At 38.9% G+C, this 23,436-nt stretch overlaps 1 protein-coding gene across 1 annotated transcript in view; it reads right to left on the minus strand.

Moving 5' to 3' along the window:
- The window catches only part of LOC133623992 (uncharacterized), a 42,357-nt gene extending 18,921 nt beyond the window's left edge, over positions 1–23,436 (minus strand). The window contains exons 1-2 of the mRNA XM_072916118.1: positions 22,859–23,436; positions 3,383–3,565 (exon numbers count right to left, since the gene is read on the minus strand). Of these exons, the coding sequence (XP_072772219.1) occupies positions 3,383–3,565; positions 22,859–22,982 (307 nt within the window). The 5' untranslated portion in view covers positions 22,983–23,436. The remainder of the gene's footprint in view (positions 1–3,382; positions 3,566–22,858) is intronic.

Genomic DNA, 23,436 nt, shown 5'->3' on the forward strand with positions numbered 1-23,436 from the left:
CTGCACAAGCCACAACGACATCCTCGGTACAGATCCCACATAAGGGCAAGGAAAAACTCACCCCAGTGGGACGTTGATGTGAATGACTATGAGAAACCTTGGAGAGGACTGTGGGTAACCCCGGGGGTTGTACAGTTGTGCAGGTGTTTTAGCATCATATGACACGGACTTGTCCAGGATATTCCACTTTTTCATCATCTTTCCATTCCCTTTCAGCACAATGTTTACAAACGCTGTCCTCCACGATGGCTTGAGTTGTGACGTTGGTGAAAAAATTTTCTACGTTTCTGTTCACTTGCTTCAATCACGCATGGAATTATGTGTTCTATCAAATGGTTGAACTTGCACTTAACATCTTACACAAATTACTCTGCTTTGCTGTGGGCTTTCGTAATATCCACTGCTAGCTAATCTCTAGGGATGATGTTTGATAAGAAATTATCGAGTTCGAGCCTATTATCGAATCCTCTTATCGAACCGATTCCTTATCGATTCTCTTATCAGATAGGTTGTTGTATATGGAAAAAAACACACAATATTTGGTTTAACAAAAGCTCACTTTTATTATATAAGAAAACAACTTAATCTAATAAATAAATAAATATTGATTGTTACGCCCCTAAAAAAATAAAATAAATACATATTGACTGTTGTTACCCAAAGTATATTAAGTGGGATTTTTCAGAAAAACAAATATATACAGTAACACAAAAACAACCTGTCTCTGTGATCACTATAGGTGTATAAATAATAATATAGTGTTAAATGAAATCAGTCCCTTGGGCACAAAACTGAAAATAATACAGCTCTCCAAAAAGTGCACTTCTGCTGCTATTTGACATAACTGTTTGTTATGATGCTTTGACATTTTTGCACTTTATTTCTTTATTGAAAGAAAATTCTATGAAGAGAAAAGTTGTTTGCAAATGTGGTTACAATGCTAAAAAATGAAAAGTTAAAGCTAAAAAAAAGAAGTACACTTTATTGAGTTAACATTATTTCTTTATAGGGGGAAAGATGTGATGTTATGAGCAAGGGAATATAACAACTACACTACCCAGCATGCAACGGGAGTGACGAGCATGCACGGTAGCCCCGAAAAGTGTTGTTGCATGTCGCCACCTGGCAGCTAAGAATGAGGTTATGAGCACGCTGTGAAAGTAAACGTCAAGAACTCAGCCAACACGCCTCGTCTGCATTATTTATAATTAGACAGACAACACATATACAGTGTGATTTTGTTTTCTTTACAAGGAAAGAAAAACTAAAGTTAGAAAAGGGAGATATGTTGTATATATGTATGTGCTGCGGTTGCTTTAAGAACGTTGCGACAGCTGCCGTAAAGGAGGTGCGTTGCTAGCCTGGTTGCAATTCCGGTTGGTCGTAAAAGTGTTGGTCATGTGTTTGTACCCTGCTCAAATCTCTCAGTAAAGTTATTCATTGGATTATACCTTTTGTTTTGAACTCTATTACACCTTCGGAGCACTTTTTCCGGTCCATTGTTTTTCCTGCTTTCGCTATCTGCGCCTAATGACTGAGCTACGTGACGTCATTTCTTGTGATGTCTCACGGGGCATTTCTGGTCGGGACGGGATTTGTTTCGGGGGATTCGAATAAAGAACCAACTATTTTTCTTTACTATAGTGGTCTCGATAACGGGTACCGGTTCTCAAAAAGGGATTCGAGTCCGAGGACTCGGTTTTTTTCTTATCGAACAACCGAGAGAATCGGTTTCGAGTATCATCCCTACTAATCTCTGCTGTAACATACACTTGTCATGCTCCATGAATTCTGATCGGGCTGGACAGCTAATTAGTTTATGAATTTATTTTCAATTAAATTATTGTCAATAGAATTTTTGAGACCTTTCAAGGAAGATATCTTAATAGAATTTAAGACATTCTAAAGCCTTAAAGGGGAACATTATCACAATTTCAGAAGGGTTAAAACCATTAAAAATCAGTTCCCAGTGGCTGATTTTTAAAAAAATGTTACCCATCACGCAATATCCCTAAAAAAAGCTTCAAAATGCCTGATTTTAACCATCGTTATATACACCCGTCCATTTTCCTGTGACGTCACATAGTGATGCCAATACAAACAAACATGGCGCATAGAACAGCAAGCTATAGCGACATTAGCTCGGATTCAGACTCGGATTTCAGCGGCTTAAGCGATTCAACAGATTACGAATGTATTGAAACGGATGGTTGTAGTGTGGAGGCAGGTAGCAAAAACGAAATTGAAGAAGAAACTGAAGCTATTGAGCCATATCGGTTTGAACCGTATGCAAGCGAAACCGACGAAAACGACACGACAGCCAGCGACACGGGAGAAAGCGAGGACGAATTAGGCGATCGCCTTCTAACGAACGATTGGTATGTGTTTGTTTGGCATTAAAGGAAACTAACAACTATGAACTAGGTTTACAGCATATGAAATACATTTGGCAACAACATGCACTTTGAGAGTGCAGACAGCCCAATTTTCATCAATTAATATATTCTGTAGACATACCCTCATCCGCGCTCTTTTCCTGAAAGCTGATCTGTCCAGTTTTGGAGTTGATGTCAGCAGGCCAGGGAAGCTAGGGTCGATATTCTTCTCTTGATCATCTTCGGTGGCATAAGGGACGGTGTGAGCCAAGACATCCAGGGGGTTTAGCTCGCTCGTCTGCGGGAACAAACTGCCGCCATTGCTTGCCGTACTACCGAGGTCCTTTGTCCCTGAATTGCTCACACACTCCGGCAGATTCAATGGGGGTCTGGCGGCAGATTTCTTTGACTTTATCGTTGGAAATGCATCTGCTTTGAGTGTCACAGGAATCCACACATTCTTGCCATCTCTGTCGTAGCATAGCTTTCGTCGGTAAAGTGTGCGGAACAAACGTCCAATTTCTTGCCACTTTCGCATCTTTGGGCCACTGGTGCAACTTGAATCCGTCCCTGTTCGTGTTGTTACACCCTCAGACAACACACCGACGAGGCATGATGTCTCCAAGGTACGGAAAACAGTCGAAAAAACGGAAAATAACAGAACTGATTTGACTCGGTGTTTGAGAAAATGGAGGATTGCTTCCCGAGAGCGAATAATAGAAAGGCGTTTAATTCGCCAAAATTCACCCATTTAGAGTTCGGAAATCGGTTAAAAAAAAAAAGGTCTTTTTTCTGCAACATCAAGGTATATATTGACGCTTACATAGGTCTGGTGATAATGTTCCCCTTTAATGACGACTGCTGCAAACCAAATTGCCCCTCGGGGACAATAAAGATTTTCTAAGTCTAAGTCTACTTGGATGAGAGACCAAACGTCTTCTAAGACAAAGTGAACAGTCCAGTTGTGATGGACTGAATGCCCTGAGAATAAAATGATATGTGCTTACTTGGACTGTGATGAAGCTGTGAGGACTCAGGTGGTTTGTCTTCATGCTCTTCAGTCTTCACAGAGACAACAGTCAGTGGAAACTTGCTGAGATCAGCCTCCTCCTGCCCTAGAAGACACTCTTCCTCCTGAGTGATCCACACTTCCTCCTCTTCCTCTTTAATGTGGGGGGGCTGCTGGACGTCTGTTGGGTAAATAAGTAAATAAGATTAAGGGAGAAGAGAAATAGTTTTTGACTGACACTATTAGTTATTAGTGTTCTCATGTGTGTTAAAAGTGTGTGGCTCAACAACCAATAAAAACACAGGAAAGACTTCATTTTGTCCCAGCCACTAAAATTACTTCAAAAGTGATACAGTGAGTAAAAAAAAAACAGGTTTGGAAATTTGAAAAAGCCTTTATAAGTACACGCCAGCATTGATCGAGGCATGCTTACCTTCACACTCACTGGTGTAAAGTGCGTAACCAATTTTTTCCATATACATGTCAGCCTACTAAACCTAAACCTTATCTCTAACCTTAACCTCGTAAGGCATACTCCTAACAACAATGTAAGAAATAAAAAAAATAGTCATTGCAAAACTCCTTACAAACAGTCATAATATGTTTTTGTCATCACATGAAATGTCATCCATTTTCTACCGCGTGTCCCCTTTTGGGGTCGAGGGGGGTGCTGGAGCCTATCTCAGCTTCATTCGGGCGGAAGGCGGTGTACACCCTGGACAAGTCACCACCTCCTCGCAGAGCCAACACAGATAGACAGACAACATTCACACACTAGGGACCATTTAGTGTTGCCAATCAACCTATCCCCAAGTGCATGTCTTTGGAGGTGGGAGGAAGCCAGAGTACCCAGAGGGAACCCACGCAGTCACGGGGAGAACATGCAAACTCCACACAGAAAGATCCCAAGCCCAGGATCGAACCCAGGACCTTTGTATTGTGAGGCACATGCACTAACCCCTGTACCACCATGCTGCCATTATATGAAATGTTTTTCTTTATTTTTTAGTGATTTTGTTGGCAGGACCAAAAGGAACTCTTACCAAAACATGTTTTACTATGTGGTGTTTTTATGGAGTATCTCCATCAACAATTCCTCTTTAGAGCACAACTCCCACATTCACTTGGAGACCATCTACGACACGCTGAAGGAAAGTCAGTCACCTTTATGTTCTTTTCGTAAATCAACTGTTGACTACTTTGTTTATTGAAAGATGATTGACAATAAATGTTTACTTTCGCTTATTGATGCATGTAGGTCAGAATCAGGAAGTGAAATTAGCCATGAAACTATGAATTATATTGGTTACAATGTATAATATATTTGGTGACAGTGTGAGTTTTGTGTAAACACGTTGATACACCCATCCATCCAATTTCCTACCGCTTGTCCCTTTCGGGGTCGCGGGGATACAGAGGAACATCAACCTCATAATAATTGTGTCTGAAACTAGCTCATTTTCATGCCCACCATACAATTCACCTTCCTATAGACAACGTATTTAAGAATAGTGTTAATAAATAAATACAACGTTAGTAAAGATGTGAGAGTAAGAAGTAAACAAACCTGTTGTGTGTAACACAACTTGATGTTTCTTGAAAACAGCGTCCAGTAGTTGATGTTGTCGCTCCTTCTCCTCTTTTGTTGGACAAAGTTCCTCCTCGTACTCTGCTATCGTTCTTTCGCACATTTTCACACAATCACAACACTTTACACTCACACTTGATCTCTGCTTAGCGATGTGTTTTCATCACTTCCGCCTCTCTTTGTTAGCGGCTAACACGCTAAGCTAACTAGCACGCTAAGCTAGCACGGGAAGCGGCAGAGTGACAGATGTATCCGAATTTCAACAGTTATAAACGATATATACTGTATTAAACAGCATATTGATTAAGAAAATAACACTATAATAACCATAATAACGTTTTCTCCATCAAACGCCATTTTGCGTTTCTTCGTCTTGTTTTGTTCACGCATAGTTTTGTCAGATCTCGCGAGAGAAACGAGCAACCGGCGCCACTTCCTCTTCTTCTTCTTCTTCTTACCGAGAGTTTGCAGCCATGGCTTGACATGTTTATACCGCCACCTACCGGACTGTAGAATGTAGTGTGGGCCATAGGACAGAAGGAGGAAAACCCGTTAAGAACCTGTGGAGGGCAGCAATACGCCTACAACAGGCCTGGGCATTTATTTTGGACTCGAGGGGCCACATATAGAGAAAAAAATGTGTCTGGGGGCCGGTATATCTATTTTTAGGAACACTAATACAAAACCTCACAATAATGTCTGATTGAATGCTAAAAATGTTATGACAGACCGCCTTAAAAAACGGAATTTTACATTTTTTTACTGAATGAGACACCCAGAAACATACTTGCCAACCCTGGCGAATTTTCCGGGAGACTCCCGAAATACAGCGCCTCACCCGGAAACGTCCCGGGACAAATATTCTCCCGAAACTCTCACGATTTTCAGCCGGAGCTGGAGGGGGCGTGGCGGACCTGAGTGAGGACAGCCTTTTTTCACGACGGGAGGACAACAGGGTGACAAGAACTAAATCATCCAGACTAGAGATACATTGTATTATTATGTTTATCTAACCTAAAAATAAATATATTTATTAATTAAAAAAAATTTAAAAAAAAGAATACATTTTTACTATATTTTGCTAAAAACATCAAAATTAATTGTATTTTTATTTGTATTTTTTCCTGACTCCTTATTACATCCAGCCATAGAATTATACATTAAAATAAACATATTTGAAAAAATTAATTTTAAATTATCATAATAATTCATTTAAAATGACCATATTTAATTATTAAAATAATTGCTTGTTTATCAACAACTTTAGCATTTTATTCCTCACATTTTGAAGCTCTCAGAAGCCAAGTTATGTTATATTCCTTAATATTTATTTATGCAAGTTTGAAGTATCAATTATCTAAACACAGTTTTGTTTGCATATTTTCAGGATATATATATATATATGTACACATGTATGAAATACTTGACTTGGTGAATTCTAGCTGTCAATATACTCCTCCCCTCTTAACCACGCCCCGCACCACCCCGACCACGCCCCACACCCCATAGATTTCTTTTTTTTGGAAGAAATGTTTAGAGTTAAGTTCATCAATCCAGATGGATCTCTATTACAATCCCCAAAGAGGGGACTTTAAGTTGATGATTACTTCTATGTGTAGAAATCTTTATTTATAATTGAATCACTTGTTTATTTTTCAACAAGTTTTTAGTTATTTCTATCTTTTTTTCCAAATAGTTCAAGAAAGACCACTACAAATTAGCAATATTTTGCACTGTTATACAATTTAATAAATCAGAAACTGATGACATAGTGCTGTATTTAACTTCTTTATGTCTGTTTTTCAACCAAAAATGCTTTGCTCTGATTAAGGGGTACTTGAACTAAAAAAATGTTCACAGGGGGTACATCACTGAAAAAAGTTTGAGAACCACTGATTTAAGGGATACTGGGGGTTAGGAAAAGGGGGGTTAAAAGATTGAGCAGCAAAGATGGGGTGCTGAGTGTACATTTATGTTAAATTAAATGAACTTTTTTATTTTAGCAAATGGCTGCAATGAAAAAGAGTGAACAATTTAGAGGGGTCCGAATACTTTCCGTACCCACTGTAATTACGGCATGTTTACTGTGATGCTTAGCTCGTCTGTTGATCAATGTGCATTGTCCTTGTTACGAACTGGTCAAGGGGGTGACCGGAATGCAGAGACGGGAGGCAAGTTTGAATAACAAAAAATGAATACATTTAATAAGTCCAAAAAGTGTAACAAAAAGCGATGGGGCAGAAATGCACACCATGAATACTAACTAAAACAGGTTCCTCAGTGGTCGACAGGGGAAAAAAACAGGGAGCACTCAGCACAGCATAATGTCCTTGCTGCTTTAAGGAGGCTGGGAAACAAACACAACAAAGTTAGAAATAACAGGACTAAGGAAAAATAACGTACCAGGACTGACGAGGCGAAGTAGGCGCATGCACGTGGGAGGTGCAGGATAAAATAACCGGCAAGACCCAGCTGTGGGTGACGAGCTTAAATACTCCTCTGAAGAAATAGGTTGCAGGTGTGCCTTAGTGTCCGCCCCTCGCTGGAGACTAATGAGCTGAGGAAACAAATCACAATAAAAGAGAAGGCAGGGAAATAAAAACACAACAGTCCTAATCAAATAACGTTATTGTATTCAATTCAATTGAACTTCAATGCCCACCCAAAACAGCAGGTGTGGCACCCGGGCAACGAAGCCGCCGGGCCAAGCCAGTGGGAGCTCACAGACGCGCCCGGCCGAGGACAAGGCACAGGAGAACCCGGAGGCAACTTGCCCTCAAGCTAGCGTGAGACCACATTCCACACGGGCAGAAGGAAGGTGGGACACCCCACTGGAGGGTCCCAGAGATTCCCTCATCAGGTACGACTCGAACCCCAGGAGAGCACGGCGGTGCCACACTACCCAGTACAGAATGTCCAACACGAGGCCAAGGGAACCACTCACCTCACCCTTATGCTGATCCCAACAATGGAGATGGGGCACTCAGCAGCCGCCCCAGCGGAGCCTCCTCCCAAAATTAAAGAAAATAGTTATAAAATAAAAAACACCTACACTGTAAAAAAAAAAATTCTGTAAAAAAACGGTCATCTACTGGCAGCTACGGCTGCCAAACGAAAGCCATAAAATTAAAGTAAAAAATTGTAAACCAAATAATGATCAAAAACATTATAAATAATAAATAAATTATTATTTATTAAATTCAATAATAATAATAAATTAAATCATTATTTATTTATCATTTAAAAACATTATATTTACAGAAATTTTCATGAAACGTTTTGCGGAAAAATATCGTAATTTACCAGATTTGTACTAAATTATTAAGATCAACCACCTTTAATAAAGTGACGATGCAAACAGTTCTGCAGAAAAATACCTTTATTCTACAGAGTTTTCCCAAATTATTACGATCAAACGCCTTTAATGAAGTGACAATGCTGGCAGTTCCACAGCAAAAATACCATTATTTTACAGATTTTTTCTGAATTGTTAAGATCAACCACCTTTAATAAAGTGACGATGCAGAAAAATACCTTTAGTCTAGATTGTTAGTATGGACATAGACTTTTATATAACTAGCTAGATATTTAATGAAAAATAATTACTGTAATTTTACATGAATTTGAAAGTAATTTAAGAAAACCGAAAAAGGTATGTATAATTATTTTGGTATTTTTCTGTAAAAAAAAAAAAGGAATATACATAGTTTGTCATTACTGGCATATTACTTAAAATAACAGGCGGATTGTTTGTTTACAGATAATGTCTTCAATTCTACAGTTTTATAAACTATTTAAAAAAAATAGAAAAATTACAGTAAAAATTTAGAGTAAATTAACCATACATTTTTTATTTATTTTTACAGTGTATGGCAGGGGTGCTCATTACGTCGATCGCGAGCTACCGGTCGATCGCGGAGGGTGTGTCAGTCGATCACCAGCCAGGCATTAAAAAAATAGTCCTAAAAATGAGCGATCATAAATCTTCACTATGACGTCACTTTCGTCACTTGATTGACATTCACGGCACCCGAGGGTCTTCTGAGATGATGCTGACTGCTGCCAGCTCAATAAAATTACCGACTGGAAGGCGAGAAACACTTTATTTCAACAGACTCTGGCGCCGTACCTGTCGTCAAAACTCCAAAGACCGACTGCACAGTTGCACAATAAAAGCTCTGCTTCATCCTGCCTGCGCTAACAAAATAAGAGTCTCAGAAAGCTGGCGTGCACAAGCTAGCAAGCTACGGAGTTTGCCGCCAATGTATTTCTTGTGAAGTGTATACAAAGGAGTACGGAAGCTGGACAAATAAGATGCCAAAAACCAACCACTTTTATGTGGTATTGGACAGAAAGGAGGACTTTATTTCTCCTCCATTCGAAAATGCGGACGTTATCAGCACCACTGTCTGATTCCAATCCCTGCAAGTAATCAGAATCAGGTAATACACCAATTTATATTCTTGTCTTCATGAAAGAAAGGAATCTATATGTGTTAAACATGCTTGTATTATCTTTAAACACCATTAACTTATTAACAATATTAACTATATGTGTTAAACATGCTTGTATTATCTTTAAACACCTTTAACTTGTAAACAATATTAACTATATGTGTTAAACATGCTTGTATTATCTTTAACCACCTTTAACTTATTAACAATATTAACTATATGTGTTAAACATGCTTGTATTATATTCAAACACCTTTAACTTGTTAACAATATTAACTATATGTGTTAAACATGCTTGTATTATCTTTAAACACCTTTAACTTATTAACAATATTAACTATATGTGTTAAACATGCTTGTATTATCTTTAAACACCTTTAACTTGTTAACAATATTAACTATATGCGTTAAACATGCTTGTATTATCTTTAAACACCTTTAACTTGTTAACAATATTAACTATATGTGTTAAACATGCTTGTATTATCTTTAACCACCTTTAAGTTGTTAACAATATTAACTACCGGTATATGCCTTAAACATGCTTGTATTATCTTTAAACACCTTTTACTTGTTAACAATATTAACTATATGTGTTAAACATGCTTGTATTATCTTTAAACACCTTTAACTTGTTAACAATATTAACTATATGTGTTAAACATGCTTGTATTATCATTAAACACCTTTAACTTATTAACAATATTAACTATCGGTGTTAAACATGCTTGCATTATCTTTAAACACCTTTAACTTGTTAACAATATTAATTATATGTATTAAACATACTTGTATTATCATTAAACACCTTTAATTTATTAACAATATTAACTATATGTGTTAAACATGCTTGCATTATCAATAAACACCTTTAACTTGTTAACAAAAACATATATTTCATAAATAAGTAAATATAAATTATATATATGAATGAGGTAGATCCCCACGACTTGATCAATTGAAAAGTAGCTCGCCTGCAGAAAAAGTGTGTGATAAAAAGTGTGTGATAAGAAAAAGGAAAAATATATACACAAACACACTCTCCTGAAAAGAGAGTCAAAATGATTGAATATAAAAATAAATAAACAATAAAAAGGAGATGCCATTGAGACCCACGGGCGCACTATACCAGCAGCACAGTCACGTGCCACACCGAGGCACCACAACAGGGGACCCATGGGGACTCGACCCAGCAGGCCCCCACCAAGCAGGGCACCCACAACGTAGACGAAATGACTCCTCTGTATGCTGCTGGTATGTAAATATGCTTTATTCTTTCCTCAGGCAAGATAGCTCAGCTTTACACTGTATAAATATTAAATAGAACAAACTACACACAAGCAATACTTACTGTACCAATAGTTGAAGCATACATTGGTTGTTGCATAAAGGTCTGGGGAAATACACCACAATACCAATCACAACACAACATTCATATTACAAAAAGAGTAATAAAGATAACAGAATAGAGACCCAACAAATGATTCATAGAGTCAAACATTTTAAAAATAAATGACACACATATGATGCTCAAATGATGTATGACGTAAAGAAAATTCTTCCAGAAGTGGCTCAGAAGATGTTGAACTAATTTATGTGTACTCACAAGCAAAGGAATGAACACATGTAAAACAAATATGAATATCATATAAAGAAAGTCATCTACGGGATTATTTAGTTAGAAATGACAATATGTAACACTTCATTTGCAAGATCAACACATTACTATAAGTATACACAAAACATCTTCATTGTATGTAACAAATGTTTTGTACGGTTTTTATTTTAAAATGAATGAAAAGCAATTAATATACGGGTAGTAAAAGTAAACTAATGCTTCAGTCTACATCTTTTGAAGGAAAACTGTGTTGTTTAGACTTTGAATATTTGCACACAATGTTGTGTATTAATGCATGAACTAAAACCACACATCTCATCTATACAGAAGGGTATATGAACGAGATCCAGTTACCATCAAAAGTCAACATTAAAGGGGAACATTATCACAATTTCAGAATTGTTAAAACCATTAAAAATCAGTTCCCAGTGGCTTATTATATTTTTTCGAAGTTTTTTTCAAAATTTTACCCATCACGCAATATCCCTAAAAAAAGCTTCAAAGTGCCTGATTTTAACCATCGTTATAAACACCCGTCCATTTTCCTGTGACGTCACATAGTGAAGCCAACACAAACAAACATGGCGGAAAGAACAGCAAGCTATAGCGACATTAGCTCGGATTCAGACTCGGATTTCAGCGGCTTAAGCGATTCAACAGATTACGCATGTATTGAAACGGATGGTTGTAGTGTGGAGGCAGGTAGCGAAAACGAAATTGAAGAAGAAACTGAAGCTATTGAGCCATATCGGTTTGAACCGTATGCAAGCGAAACCGACAGGACAGCCAGCGACACGGGAGAAAGCGAGGACGAATTCGGCGATCGCCTTCTAACCAACGATTGGTATGTGTTTGTTTGGCATTAAAGGAAACTAACAACTATGAACTAGGTTTACAGCATATGAAATACATTTGGCAACAACATGCACTTTGAGAGTGCAGACAGCCCAATTTTCATCAATTAATATATTCTGTAGACATACCCTCATCCGCGCTCTTTTCCTGAAAGCTGATCTGTCCAGTTTTGGAGTTGATGTCAGCAGGCCAGGAAAGCTAGGGTCGATAATCTTCTCTTGATCATCTTCGGTGGCATAAGGGACGGTGTGAGCCAAGACATCCAGGGGGTTTAGCTCGCTCGTCTGCGGGACCAAACTGCCGCCATTGCTTGCCGTGCTACCGAGGTCCTTTGTCCCTGAATTGCTCACACACTCCGGCAGATTCAATGGGGGTTTGGCGGCAGATTTCTTTGACTTTATAGTTGGAAATGCATCTGCTTTGAGTGTCGCAGGATATCCACACATTCTTGCCATCTCTGTCGTAGCATAGCTTTCGTCGGTAAAGTGTGCGGAACAAACGTCCAATTTCTTGCCACTTTCGCATCTTTGGGCCACTGCTGCAACTTGAATCCGTCCCTGTTCGTGTTGTTACATCCTCCGACAACACACCGACGAGGCATGATGTCTCCAAGGTACGGAAAACAGTCGGAAAAACGGAAAATAACAGAGCTGATTTGACTCGGTGTTTGAGAAAATGGCGGATTGCTTCCCGATGTGACGTCATCGTTCCGAGAGCAAATATTAGAAAGGCGTTTGATTCGCCAAAATTCACCCATTTAGAGTTCGGAAATCGGTTAAAAAAATATATGGTCTTTTTTTCTGCAACATCAAGGTATATATTGACGCTTACATAGGTCTGGTGATAATGTTCCCCTTTAAAGACTGATTTTTTGTATTCCTGCAGCATCATTTGCTGCCGCTGTTCTCACCAGCACACTTGTGTTTCTTACACTGGTACTTATAAGAGAATCCTTCACCACACAAATTGCAACTCAACACTTTCTCTCCAGTGTGTATTCTCATGTGTGTTACAAGCTTCGATTGGTCAGCAAAGCTTTTATTGCAACCTGAACAGGAATACAGTTTTTCACCGTTGTGCTGTCTCATATGTATTTTCAAACACTGGCTCTGATTAAAATCCTTGAAGCAAATTGGACAGGAAAAGGGTTTTTCTCCGGTGTGTAGTCTCATGTGTACTTTCAAGTTCTGACTTTGTATAAAACCTTTACCACAGATTGAACATGAAAAATGTTTTGCTCCAGTGTGTATTCCCATGTGACCTTTCAAGTGTTGGCTTTGTTTAAAACCTTTACCGCAGACCGCGCACAAAAAAGATTTTTCTCCGGTGTGTATCCTGGTGTGTATTGTCAAATCTGCCTTCCGGGAGAAGCTTTTACTACAAACTGAGCACGTGAACGGTTTATCTCCAGTGTGTTTTGTCATGTGCCTTTTCAAAACACTATCTTGAACAAAACTTTTACCACAGACTGGACATAAACAATTTTTTTCCCCAGTGTGTATTTTCATGTGTACTTTCAGGTGACTCGGGTATCTAAAGGTTTTGTCGCAGTGAGGACACGTCAGGTGTGTGTTGTCAGTGTGACATGTCTTATCATCTTTAGAGTCTTCATCATCAGTGTCAGGAGAGTGTGACGTTGTGTCCTCACTATCTGATAGTGGAGCTAAGAGCTTGTCTGCTTGTGATCCTCCACAGTGGTCTCCATCAGCTTCTGTTGAGCTGCTGCTTGGAGGCTCCGCCTCTCTCTTCTCCTCACTTTCACCTTTGACCTCATCACCTTCACTCTTCACAATGACAATAGTAACTGGCAAATTGGTGACATCAACCTCCTGACTGATGATGTGCTCCTCCTCTTCCTCTTTAATGTAAGCAGCCTGTGGCTCATTTTCTTCTTCCTCTTCTTTAATGTGTGAGGGATGTGTCTCCTCCTCTTCCTCTTTAAACTGGGGTGGCTCTAATCCCACTTGCCTCATCCCGGAGGTCCCCTCATTCTGATGTTCTTCATAGACATCTGCAGGAGACACACATGCTTTAGAAAAGATAATGTCTCTGACGATCAATCAATCAATCAATGTTTACTTATAAAGCCCTAAATCACGAGTGTCTCAAAGGGCTGCACAAGCCTCAACGACATCCTCGGCTCAGATCCCACATCAAGGCAAGAAAAAAACTCAACCCAATGGGATGACAATGAGAAACCTTGGAGGGGACCGCAGATGTGGGGACCCCCTCCCTGTTAGACCGGTGCAATGGACGTCGAGTGGATCTAGCATAATATTGTGAGAGTCCAGTACATAGTGGATCTAACATAATAGTGAGAGAGTCCAGTCCATAGTGGATCTAACATAATAGTGTGAGAGTCCAGTCCATAGTGGATCTAACATAGTGAGAGAGTCCAGTCCATAGTGGATCTAGCATAATAGTGAGAGTCCAGTCCATAGTGGATCTAACATAATAGTGTGAGAGTCCAGTTCATAGTGGATCTAACATAATAGTGAGAGAGTCCAGTCCATAGTGGATCTAACATAATAGTGTGAGAGTCCAGTCCATAGTGGATCTAACATAATAGTGAGAGTCCAGTCCATAGTGGATCTAACATAATAGTGTGAGAGTCCAGTCCATAGTGGATCTAGCATAATATTGTGAGAGTCCAGTACATAATGGATCTAACATAATAGTGAGAGTCCAGTCCATAGTGGATCTAACATAATAGTGTGAGAGTCCAGTCCATAGTGGATCTAACATAATAGTGTGAGAGTCCAGTCCATAGTGTATCTAACATAATATTGTGAGAGTCCAGTCCATAGTGGATCTAACATAATAGTGTGAGAGTCCAGTCCATAGTGGATCTAGCATAATATTGTGAGAGTCTAGTCCATAGTGGATCTAACATAATAGTGTGAGAGTCCAGTCCATAGTGGATCTAACATAATATTGTGAGAGTCCAGTCCATAGTGGATCTAACATAATAGTGTGAGAATCCAGTCCATGGTGGATCTAACATAATAGTGAGAGAGTCCAGTCCATAGTGGATCTAACATAATAGTGAGAGAGTCCAGTCCATAGTGGATCTAATATAATAGTGTGAGAGTCCAGTCCATAGTGGATCTAACATACTAGTGAGAGTCCAGTCCATAGTGGATCTAACATAATAGTGTGAGAGTCCAGTCCATGGTGGATCTAACATAATAGTGAGAGAGTCCAGTCCATAGTGGATCTAACATAATAGTGTGAGAGTCCAGTCCATAGTGGATCTAACATACTAGTGAGAGTCCAGTCCATAGTGGATCTAACATAATAGTGTGAGAGTCCAGTCCATAGTGGATCTAACATATGTGTTGTAAAAATGTACTTCCGCATCTGTTCCTGACACATGCGTTTCGGGATGGCTGCTCCGGAAACAAACCCCGCTCACTCTGCTTTATTCCTGGTCTGAGTTGCTTTGACATAGATTACCGTAATAACTCCTATAACACTCAAAAGTGCAGATTTCAACCATTGAAATACTTTCTATATCTCAAGACTTACGGTCATTTAAAAACAGCACAGATATGTCATAATGGCGGCTACAGTTTTGATGTTAAAGGTCTAAAAGAATTATGTAGAACGTCCGGTGGGCCGGATTGAAAATCTTAATGGGCCGCGCGTCTGGTTTAGTCCAACAGATGTTATGGCTGGCCACCAAGGTCGACTTAAAGGGGAACATTATCACCAGACCTATGTAAGCGTCAATATATACCTTGATGTTGCAGAAAAAAGACCATATCAATCAATCAATCAATCAATCTTTATTTATATAGCCCTAAATCACAAGTGTCTCAAAGGGCTGCACAAGCCACAACGACATCCTCGGTACAAAGCCCACATACGGGCAAGGAAAAACTCACCCCAGTGGGACGTCGATGTGAATGACTATGAGAATATGTTTTTTAACCGATTTTCGAACTCTAAATGGGTGAATTTTGGCGAATTAAACGCCTTTCTATTATTCGCTCTCGGGAAGCAATCCGCCATTTTCTCAAACACCGAGTCAAATCAGCTCTGTTATTTTCCGTTTTTTCGACTGTTTTCCGTACCTTGGAGACATCATGCCTCGTCGGTGTGTTGTCGGAGGGTGTAACAACACGAACAGGGACGGATTCAAGTTGCACCAGTGGCCCAAAGATGCGAAAGTGGCAAGAAATTGGACGTTTGTTCCGCACACTTTACCGACGAAAGCTATGCTACGACAGAGATGGCAAGAATGTGTGGATATCCTGCGACACTCAAATCAGATGCATTTCCAACGATAAAGTCAAAGAAATCTGCCGCCAGACCCCCATTGAATCTGCCGGAGTGTGTGAGCAATTCAGGGACAAAGGACCTCGGTAGCACGGCAAGCAATGGCGGCAGTTTGTTCCCGCAGACGAGCGAGCTAAACCCCCTGGATGTCTTGGCTCACACCGTCCCTTATGCCACCGAAGATGATCAAGAGAAGAATATCCACCCTAGCTTCCCTGGCCTGCTGACATCAACTCCAAAACTGGACATATCAGCTTTCAGGAAAAGAGCGCGGATGAGGGTATGTCTACAGAATATATTAATTGATGAAAATTGGGCTGTCTGCACTCTCAAAGTGCATGTTGTTGCCAAATGTATTTCATATGCTGTAAACCTAGTTCATATTTGTTAGTTTCCTTTAATGCCAAACAAACACATACCAATAGTTGGTTAGAAGGCGATCGCCGAATTCGTCCTCGCTTTCTCCCGTGTCGCTGGCTGTCGTGTCTTTTTCGTCGGTTTCGCTTGCATACGGTTCAAACCGAGATGGCTCAATAGCTTCAGTTTCTTCTTCAATTTCATTTTCGCTACCTGCCTCCACACTACAACCATCCGTTTCAATACATGCGTAATCTGTTGAATCGCTTAAGCCGCTGGAATCCGAGTCTGAATCCGAGCTAATGTCGCTATAGCTTGCTGTTCTTTCCGCCATGTTTGTTTGTGTTGGCTTCACTATGTGACGTCACAGGAAAATGGACGGGTGTTTATAACGATGGTTAAAATCAGGCACTTTGAAGCTTTTTTTTTAGGGATATTGCGTGATGGGTAAAATTTTGAAAAAAACTTCGAAAAATATAATAAGCCACTGGGAACTGATTTTTAATGGTTTTAACCATTCTGAAATTGTGATAATGTTCCCCTTTAACATAGTCTCAAGCTCCACTCAAAATGAACCGGTGGTTCTTGTAAATCCTTATGCACCCAATTGGGATGATGAGGCATTTGCTCAGAGAGTATTTTCTCTCCTACCAGTCGTACTCTTTGTCATATCCACCTTAGTCTGACACGTTCTTACTCCCAATTGTTCACAAACTACACCTAAATGTACATTTAAAATTAATAGATATAAATAAGTTATCAGTATTGGTCTTAAGGAGCAGGACGTTATCAGTATACATCTCCACCTTTAGTCATAAGTGTGGTCCCTGGATGAACATGTGTTACAAACATTGTATTAGATCAGTGTTTTTCAACCTTTTTTGAGCCAAGGCACATTTTTTTTCATAAAAAAAATACGGAGGCACACCACCGGCAGAAAAGGTTAAACAATGAAACTCCACCAGGTTGTTGTGCCTTATTTTGAGTTTGTTGTTGTTTCCTGTGTGTTGTGCTTTGTTGGTGTTCTCCTGTAGCAGCTTCACACCTTCCTTTGAGTGCTATTGCCCGCTCCTGCTTTGTTTTCGCAATCAAGACTATTTAAATTGTGCATACGCTCTCCTTCTCTGTGGGGACATTATTGATTGTCCTGTCATGTACGGGATGTGCTTTGTGAACGTCGTTTTTGCTCCACACGCTGTAAGTTTTTGCTGTCGTCCAGCATTCTGTGTTTGTTGACTTTGTAGCCAGTTCAGTTTAACTTTTGTTTTACATAGCCATCCCTATGCTTCAGTGCCTTTTCCTAGCGGGACTTGCCTTGTTATTTTTTGGTTTAAGCGTTACATACCTTTTTACCTGCACGCTGTCTCCCGCTGTGCTCGGCATATTGGGATCACGACAAACCATCCTCGACGCGTTCCGACTTCTACAAAGCAATGAACTACCTGCTGCCACCTACTGGTATGGAGTATTACAAGATTACCCTGCCAAACTCTACACAGCACAGGCAATAGACAACGGCACATTATTATGATTATTGATTTGCAAAAAATATTTTTTGGACCAATTAGGTGAAGTTGCATAATTTCCCACGGCACACCAGACAATATCTCACGACACAGTGGTTGAAAATCACTGTATTAGATGATATGTGGATGTTGTGCTTACTTGGACTGTGATGAAGCTGTGAGGACTCAGGTGGTTTGTCTTCATGGTCTTCAGTCTTCACAGAGACAACAGTCAGTGGAAACTTGGTGAGATCAGCCTCCTCTTGCCCTAGCAGACACTCTTCCTCCTGACTGATCCACACTTCCTCCTCTTCCTCTTTAACGTGGTGGGGCTGTGGCCCCTCCTCTTCCTCTTTAACAGGAAGGGAGTGTGCATTTTCCTCTTTATTATGAGGGGGCTTCTGGATGCCTGTTGGGTAAATAGGTTATTCATGTTAGGCAAGAAAAGTACCGTATTTTCCGCACTATAAGGCGCACCGGATTATTAGCCGCACCTTCTATGAATTACATATTTCATAATTTTGTCCACCAATAAGCCGCCCCGGACTAAAAGCCGCGCCTACGCTGCGCTAAAGTGAATGTCAAAAAAACGCTGCGCTAAAGTGAATGTCAAAAAAACAGTCAGATAGTTCAGTCAAACTTTAATAATATATTGAAAACCAGCGTTCTAACAACTCTGTCCCAAAATGTACGCAAATGTGCAATCACAAACATAGTAAAATTCAAAATGGTGTAGAACAATAGCAACATAATGTTGCTCGAACGTTAATGTCACAACACACAAAATAAACATAGCGCTCACCTTCTGAAGTTATTCTTCATTCGTAAATCCTTCGAATTCTTCGTCTTCGGTGTCCGAATTGAAAAGTTGGGCGAATACGGGATCCAAAATGGCCGGTTCCGTCTCGTCGAAGTCACCGGAGTCAGTGTCACTGTTGTCCAGCAGTTCTGTGAATCCTGCCTTCCGGAAAGGTCGGACCACAGTTGTGACCGAAACTATCTGCCCAGGCATTTACGATCCACTGGCAGATGTTGGCGTATGTCGACCGGCGCTATCTGCCCGTCTTAGTGAAGGTGTGTTCGCCTTCGGAGCTGTGTGAAAAAAGCCACCCGGCCTCTTCGCGTAAACTTCCCTTAACCACTCGCTCATCTTTTCTTCATCCATCCATCCCTTCGAGTTAGCTTTTATGATGACGCCGGCTGGAAAGGTCTCTTTTGGATGGGTGGAAGTTAGCATGGCAAGCTAGAACCACAGTGAAGGATGACTTCTCATTCCCTGTGGAGCGAATATTCACCGTACGTGCTCCCGTTCCACAGTGCGGTTCAGTTGCTGTGAAATACGGTAGTAATCCGTGTGCGGATGGAGAGATTGCGTCTTTTTATGAACCGGATCGTTTTGTAGGAGCCATTTTGTGGTCTTTACAGATGTAAACAGGAAATGAAACGTACGGTGATATCCGCGCGTTTTTTCTTCTTCTTCCGGGGGCGGGTGAAGCGCTTCCTGTTCTATGGGGGCGGGTGAAGCGCTTCCTGTTCTATGGGGGCGAGTGCTTTCCTTGGCGGTTGCTTGCGTAGAAGAAGAAGCGCTTCCTGTTCTACCGGGAAAAAAGATGGCGGCTGTTTACCGAAGTTGCGAGACCGAAACTTTATGAAAATGAATCGTAATAAAGCGCACCGGGTTATTAGGCGCACTGTCAGCTTTTGAGAAAAATTGTGGTTTTTAGGTGCGCCTTATAGTGCGGAAAATACGGTAGTAGTTTTTTAACTGACACTGAGATTGTGTGTTCTCATGTGTGTTAAAGCAGTGTTTTTCAACCACTGTGAGATACAGTCTGGTGTGCCGTGGGAGATTATCTAATTTCACCTATTTGGTTTTTTTTTGCAAACCAGTAATTATAGTCTGCAAATGATGTGTTGTTGTTGAGTGTCGGTGCTGTCTAGAGCTCGGCAGAGTAACCGTGTAATACTCTTCCTTGTCGGTAGGTGGCAGCCGGTAGCTAATTGCTTTGTAGATGTCGGAAACAGCGGTAGGCAGTGTGCAGGTAAAAAGGTGTCTAATGCTTAAACCAAATATTAAAAAAAGGTGAGTGCCCCTGAGAAAAGGCATTGAAGCTATGCAGAATGAAACTAAAACTGAACTGGCTACAAAGTCAACAAAAACAGAATGCTGGACGACATAAATAATGTAAATAATTCAATGTATATACTCTGATGATTAACTTGTGTGATGACTGTATTATGATGATAGTATATATTTGTACCATGAATTGATTAACGTGGACTCCGACTTAAACAAGTTGAAGAACTTATTGTTGAACTTATTATTTAGTGGTCAATTGTACGGAATATGCGATGTACTGTGCAATCTACTAACAGAAAGTTTACATTTTCAAAGGCTCTTTACAACACACTAGATCAGGGGTGCTCATTACGTCGATCGCGAGCTACCGGTCGATCTCGGAGGGTGTGTCAGTCGATCGCCAGCCAGGCATTAGAAAAATAGTCCTAAAAATGAGCGATCATAAATCTTCACTATGACGTCACTTTCGTCACTTGATTGACATTCACGGCACCCGAGTGTCTTCTGAGATGACGCTGGCTGCTGCCAGCTCATTAAAATTACCAACAGGAAGGCGAGAAACACTTTATTTCAACAGATTCTGGCGCCGTATCTGTCGTCAAAACTCCAAAGACCGACTGCACAGTTGCACAATAAAAGCTCTGCTTCATCCTGCCTGCGCTAACAAAATAAGAGTCTCAGAAAGCTGGCGTGCACAAGCTAGCAAGCTACGGTGTTTGCCGCCAATGTATTTCTTGTGAAGTGTATACAGAGGAGTATGGAAGCTGGATGAATAAGATGCCAAAAACCAACCACTTTCATGTGGTATTGGACAGAAAGGAGGATTTTTTTTCTCCTACATTCGAAAATGCGGACGTTATCAGCACCACTGTCTGATTCCAATCAATGCAAGTCATCAGAATCAGTTAATACACCAACTTATATTCTTGTCTTCATGAAAGAAAGGAATCTATATGTGTTAAACATGCTTGTATTATCTTTAAACACCTTTAACTTATTAACAATATTAACTATATGTGTTAAACATGCTTGTATTATCATTAAGCACCTTTAACTATATGTGTTAAACATGCTTGTATTATCTTTAAACACCTTTAACTTGTTAACAATATTAACTATATGTATTAAACATGCTTGTATTATCTTTAAACACCTTTAACTTATTAACAATATTAACTGTGTTAAACATGCTTGTATTATCATTAAACACCTTTAACTTATTAACAATATTAACTATGTGTTAAACATGCTTGTATTATCTTTAAACACCTTTAACTTATTAACAATATTAACTATATGTGTTAAACATGCTTGTATTATCATTAAACACTTTTAACTTATTAACAATATTAACTGGATGTGTTAAACATGCTTGTATTATCATTAAACACCTTTAACTTATTAACAATATTAACTATATGTGTTAAACATGCTTGTATTATCATTAAACACCTTTAACTATATGTGTTAAACATGCTTGTATTATCTTTAAACACCTTTAGCTTGTTAACAATATTAACTATATGTATTAAACATGCTTGTATTATCTTTAAACACCTTTAACTTATTAACAATATTAACTGTGTTAAAGATGCTTGTATTATCATTAAACACCTTTAACTTATTAACAATATTAACTATGTGTTAAACATGCTTGTATTATCTTTAAACACCTTTAACTTATTAACAATATTAACTATGTGTGTTAAACATGCTTGTATTATCATTAAACACTTTTAACTTATTAACAATATTAACTGGATGTGTTAAACATGCTTGTATTATCATTAAACACCTTTAACTTGTTAACAATATTAACTATATGTGTTAAACATGCTTGTATTATCTTTAAACACCTTTAACTTGTTAACAATATTAACTATATGTATTAAACATGCTTGTATTATCATTAAACACCTTTAATTTATTAACAATATTAACTATATGTGTTAAACATGCTTGCATTATCATTAAACACCTTTAACTTGTTAACAATATTAACTATATGTGTTAAACATGCTTGTATTATCTTTAAACACCTTTAACTTGTTAACAATATTAACTATATGTATTAAACATGCTTGTATTATCATTAAACACCTTTAATTTATTAACAATATTAACTATATGTGTTAAACATGCTTGCATTATCATTAAACACCTTTAACTTGTTAACAATATTAACTATATGTGTTAAACATGCTTGTATTATCTTTAAACACCTTTAACTTGTTAACAATATTAACTATATGTATTAAACATGCTTGTATTATCATTAAACACCTTTAATTTATTAACAATATTAACTATATGTGTTAAACATGCTTGCATTATCATTAAACACCTTTACCTTCTTAACAAAAACATATATTTCATAAATAAGTAAATATAAATGATATATATGAATGAGGTAGATCCCCACGACTTGATCAATTGAAAAGTAGCTCGCCTGCACTCGATCATGGCCATATTGCACTGGCGTATTTTACATTTTGAAATATTACATAAAACATTTACCTGACGTGCAATGGAATGTGCATTGGTCAATACAGTCACGTTTAGATACCGGCAATGCATTCTGGGAAATATAATACAATATGAACCCCTCTATAGAAAGACAAAGCAGTGCATTATCTTCATAAAACAATGCATCTTCCTATAGCTAATCTATGTAAGCGCATTGTTAATAATTAAATATGACGTTAGTAAAGATGTGAGAGTAAGAAGTAAACAAACCTGTTCTGTGTAACACAACTTGATGTTTCTTGAAAACAGCGTCCAGTAGTTGATGTTGTCGCTCCTTCTCCTCTTTTGTTGGACAAAGTTCCTCCTCGTACTCTGCTATCGTTCTTTCGCACATTTTCACACAATCACAACACTTTACACTCACACTTGATCTCTGCTTAGCGATGTGTTTTCATCACTTCCGCCTCTCTTTGTTAGCGGCTAAACGAGCTAAGCTAACTAGCAAGCTAAGCTAGCTATATCAAATAATATCAAACTATTATTGATATTCACTCTATTAAACAACATATATGTGAACATATACGCACTGATCGATAACACAATACTATCATCAACACAATCGCATATTATCCATCAAACCCCATCTTGTTTTTTTCCCCTCGTCCTGTTTTGTCCACACGCAGAATGGTGAACCGAAATCCACTTTCTTAATAATTATTATTTCTTTTGACTCTAAATAATATACTAGCCTTTCATTAATATTTTTTTTCCAAAAAGATTCAAATAATTGATACTCTCAAAGTCAGACATAAATCCACTTCCGCTTCGCAGCTGACACGGCGACGAGG

Source organism: Nerophis lumbriciformis, linkage group LG26 (genome assembly GCF_033978685.3).
Source record: "Nerophis lumbriciformis linkage group LG26, RoL_Nlum_v2.1, whole genome shotgun sequence".
Lineage (NCBI taxonomy): Eukaryota > Metazoa > Chordata > Actinopteri > Syngnathiformes > Syngnathidae > Nerophis > Nerophis lumbriciformis.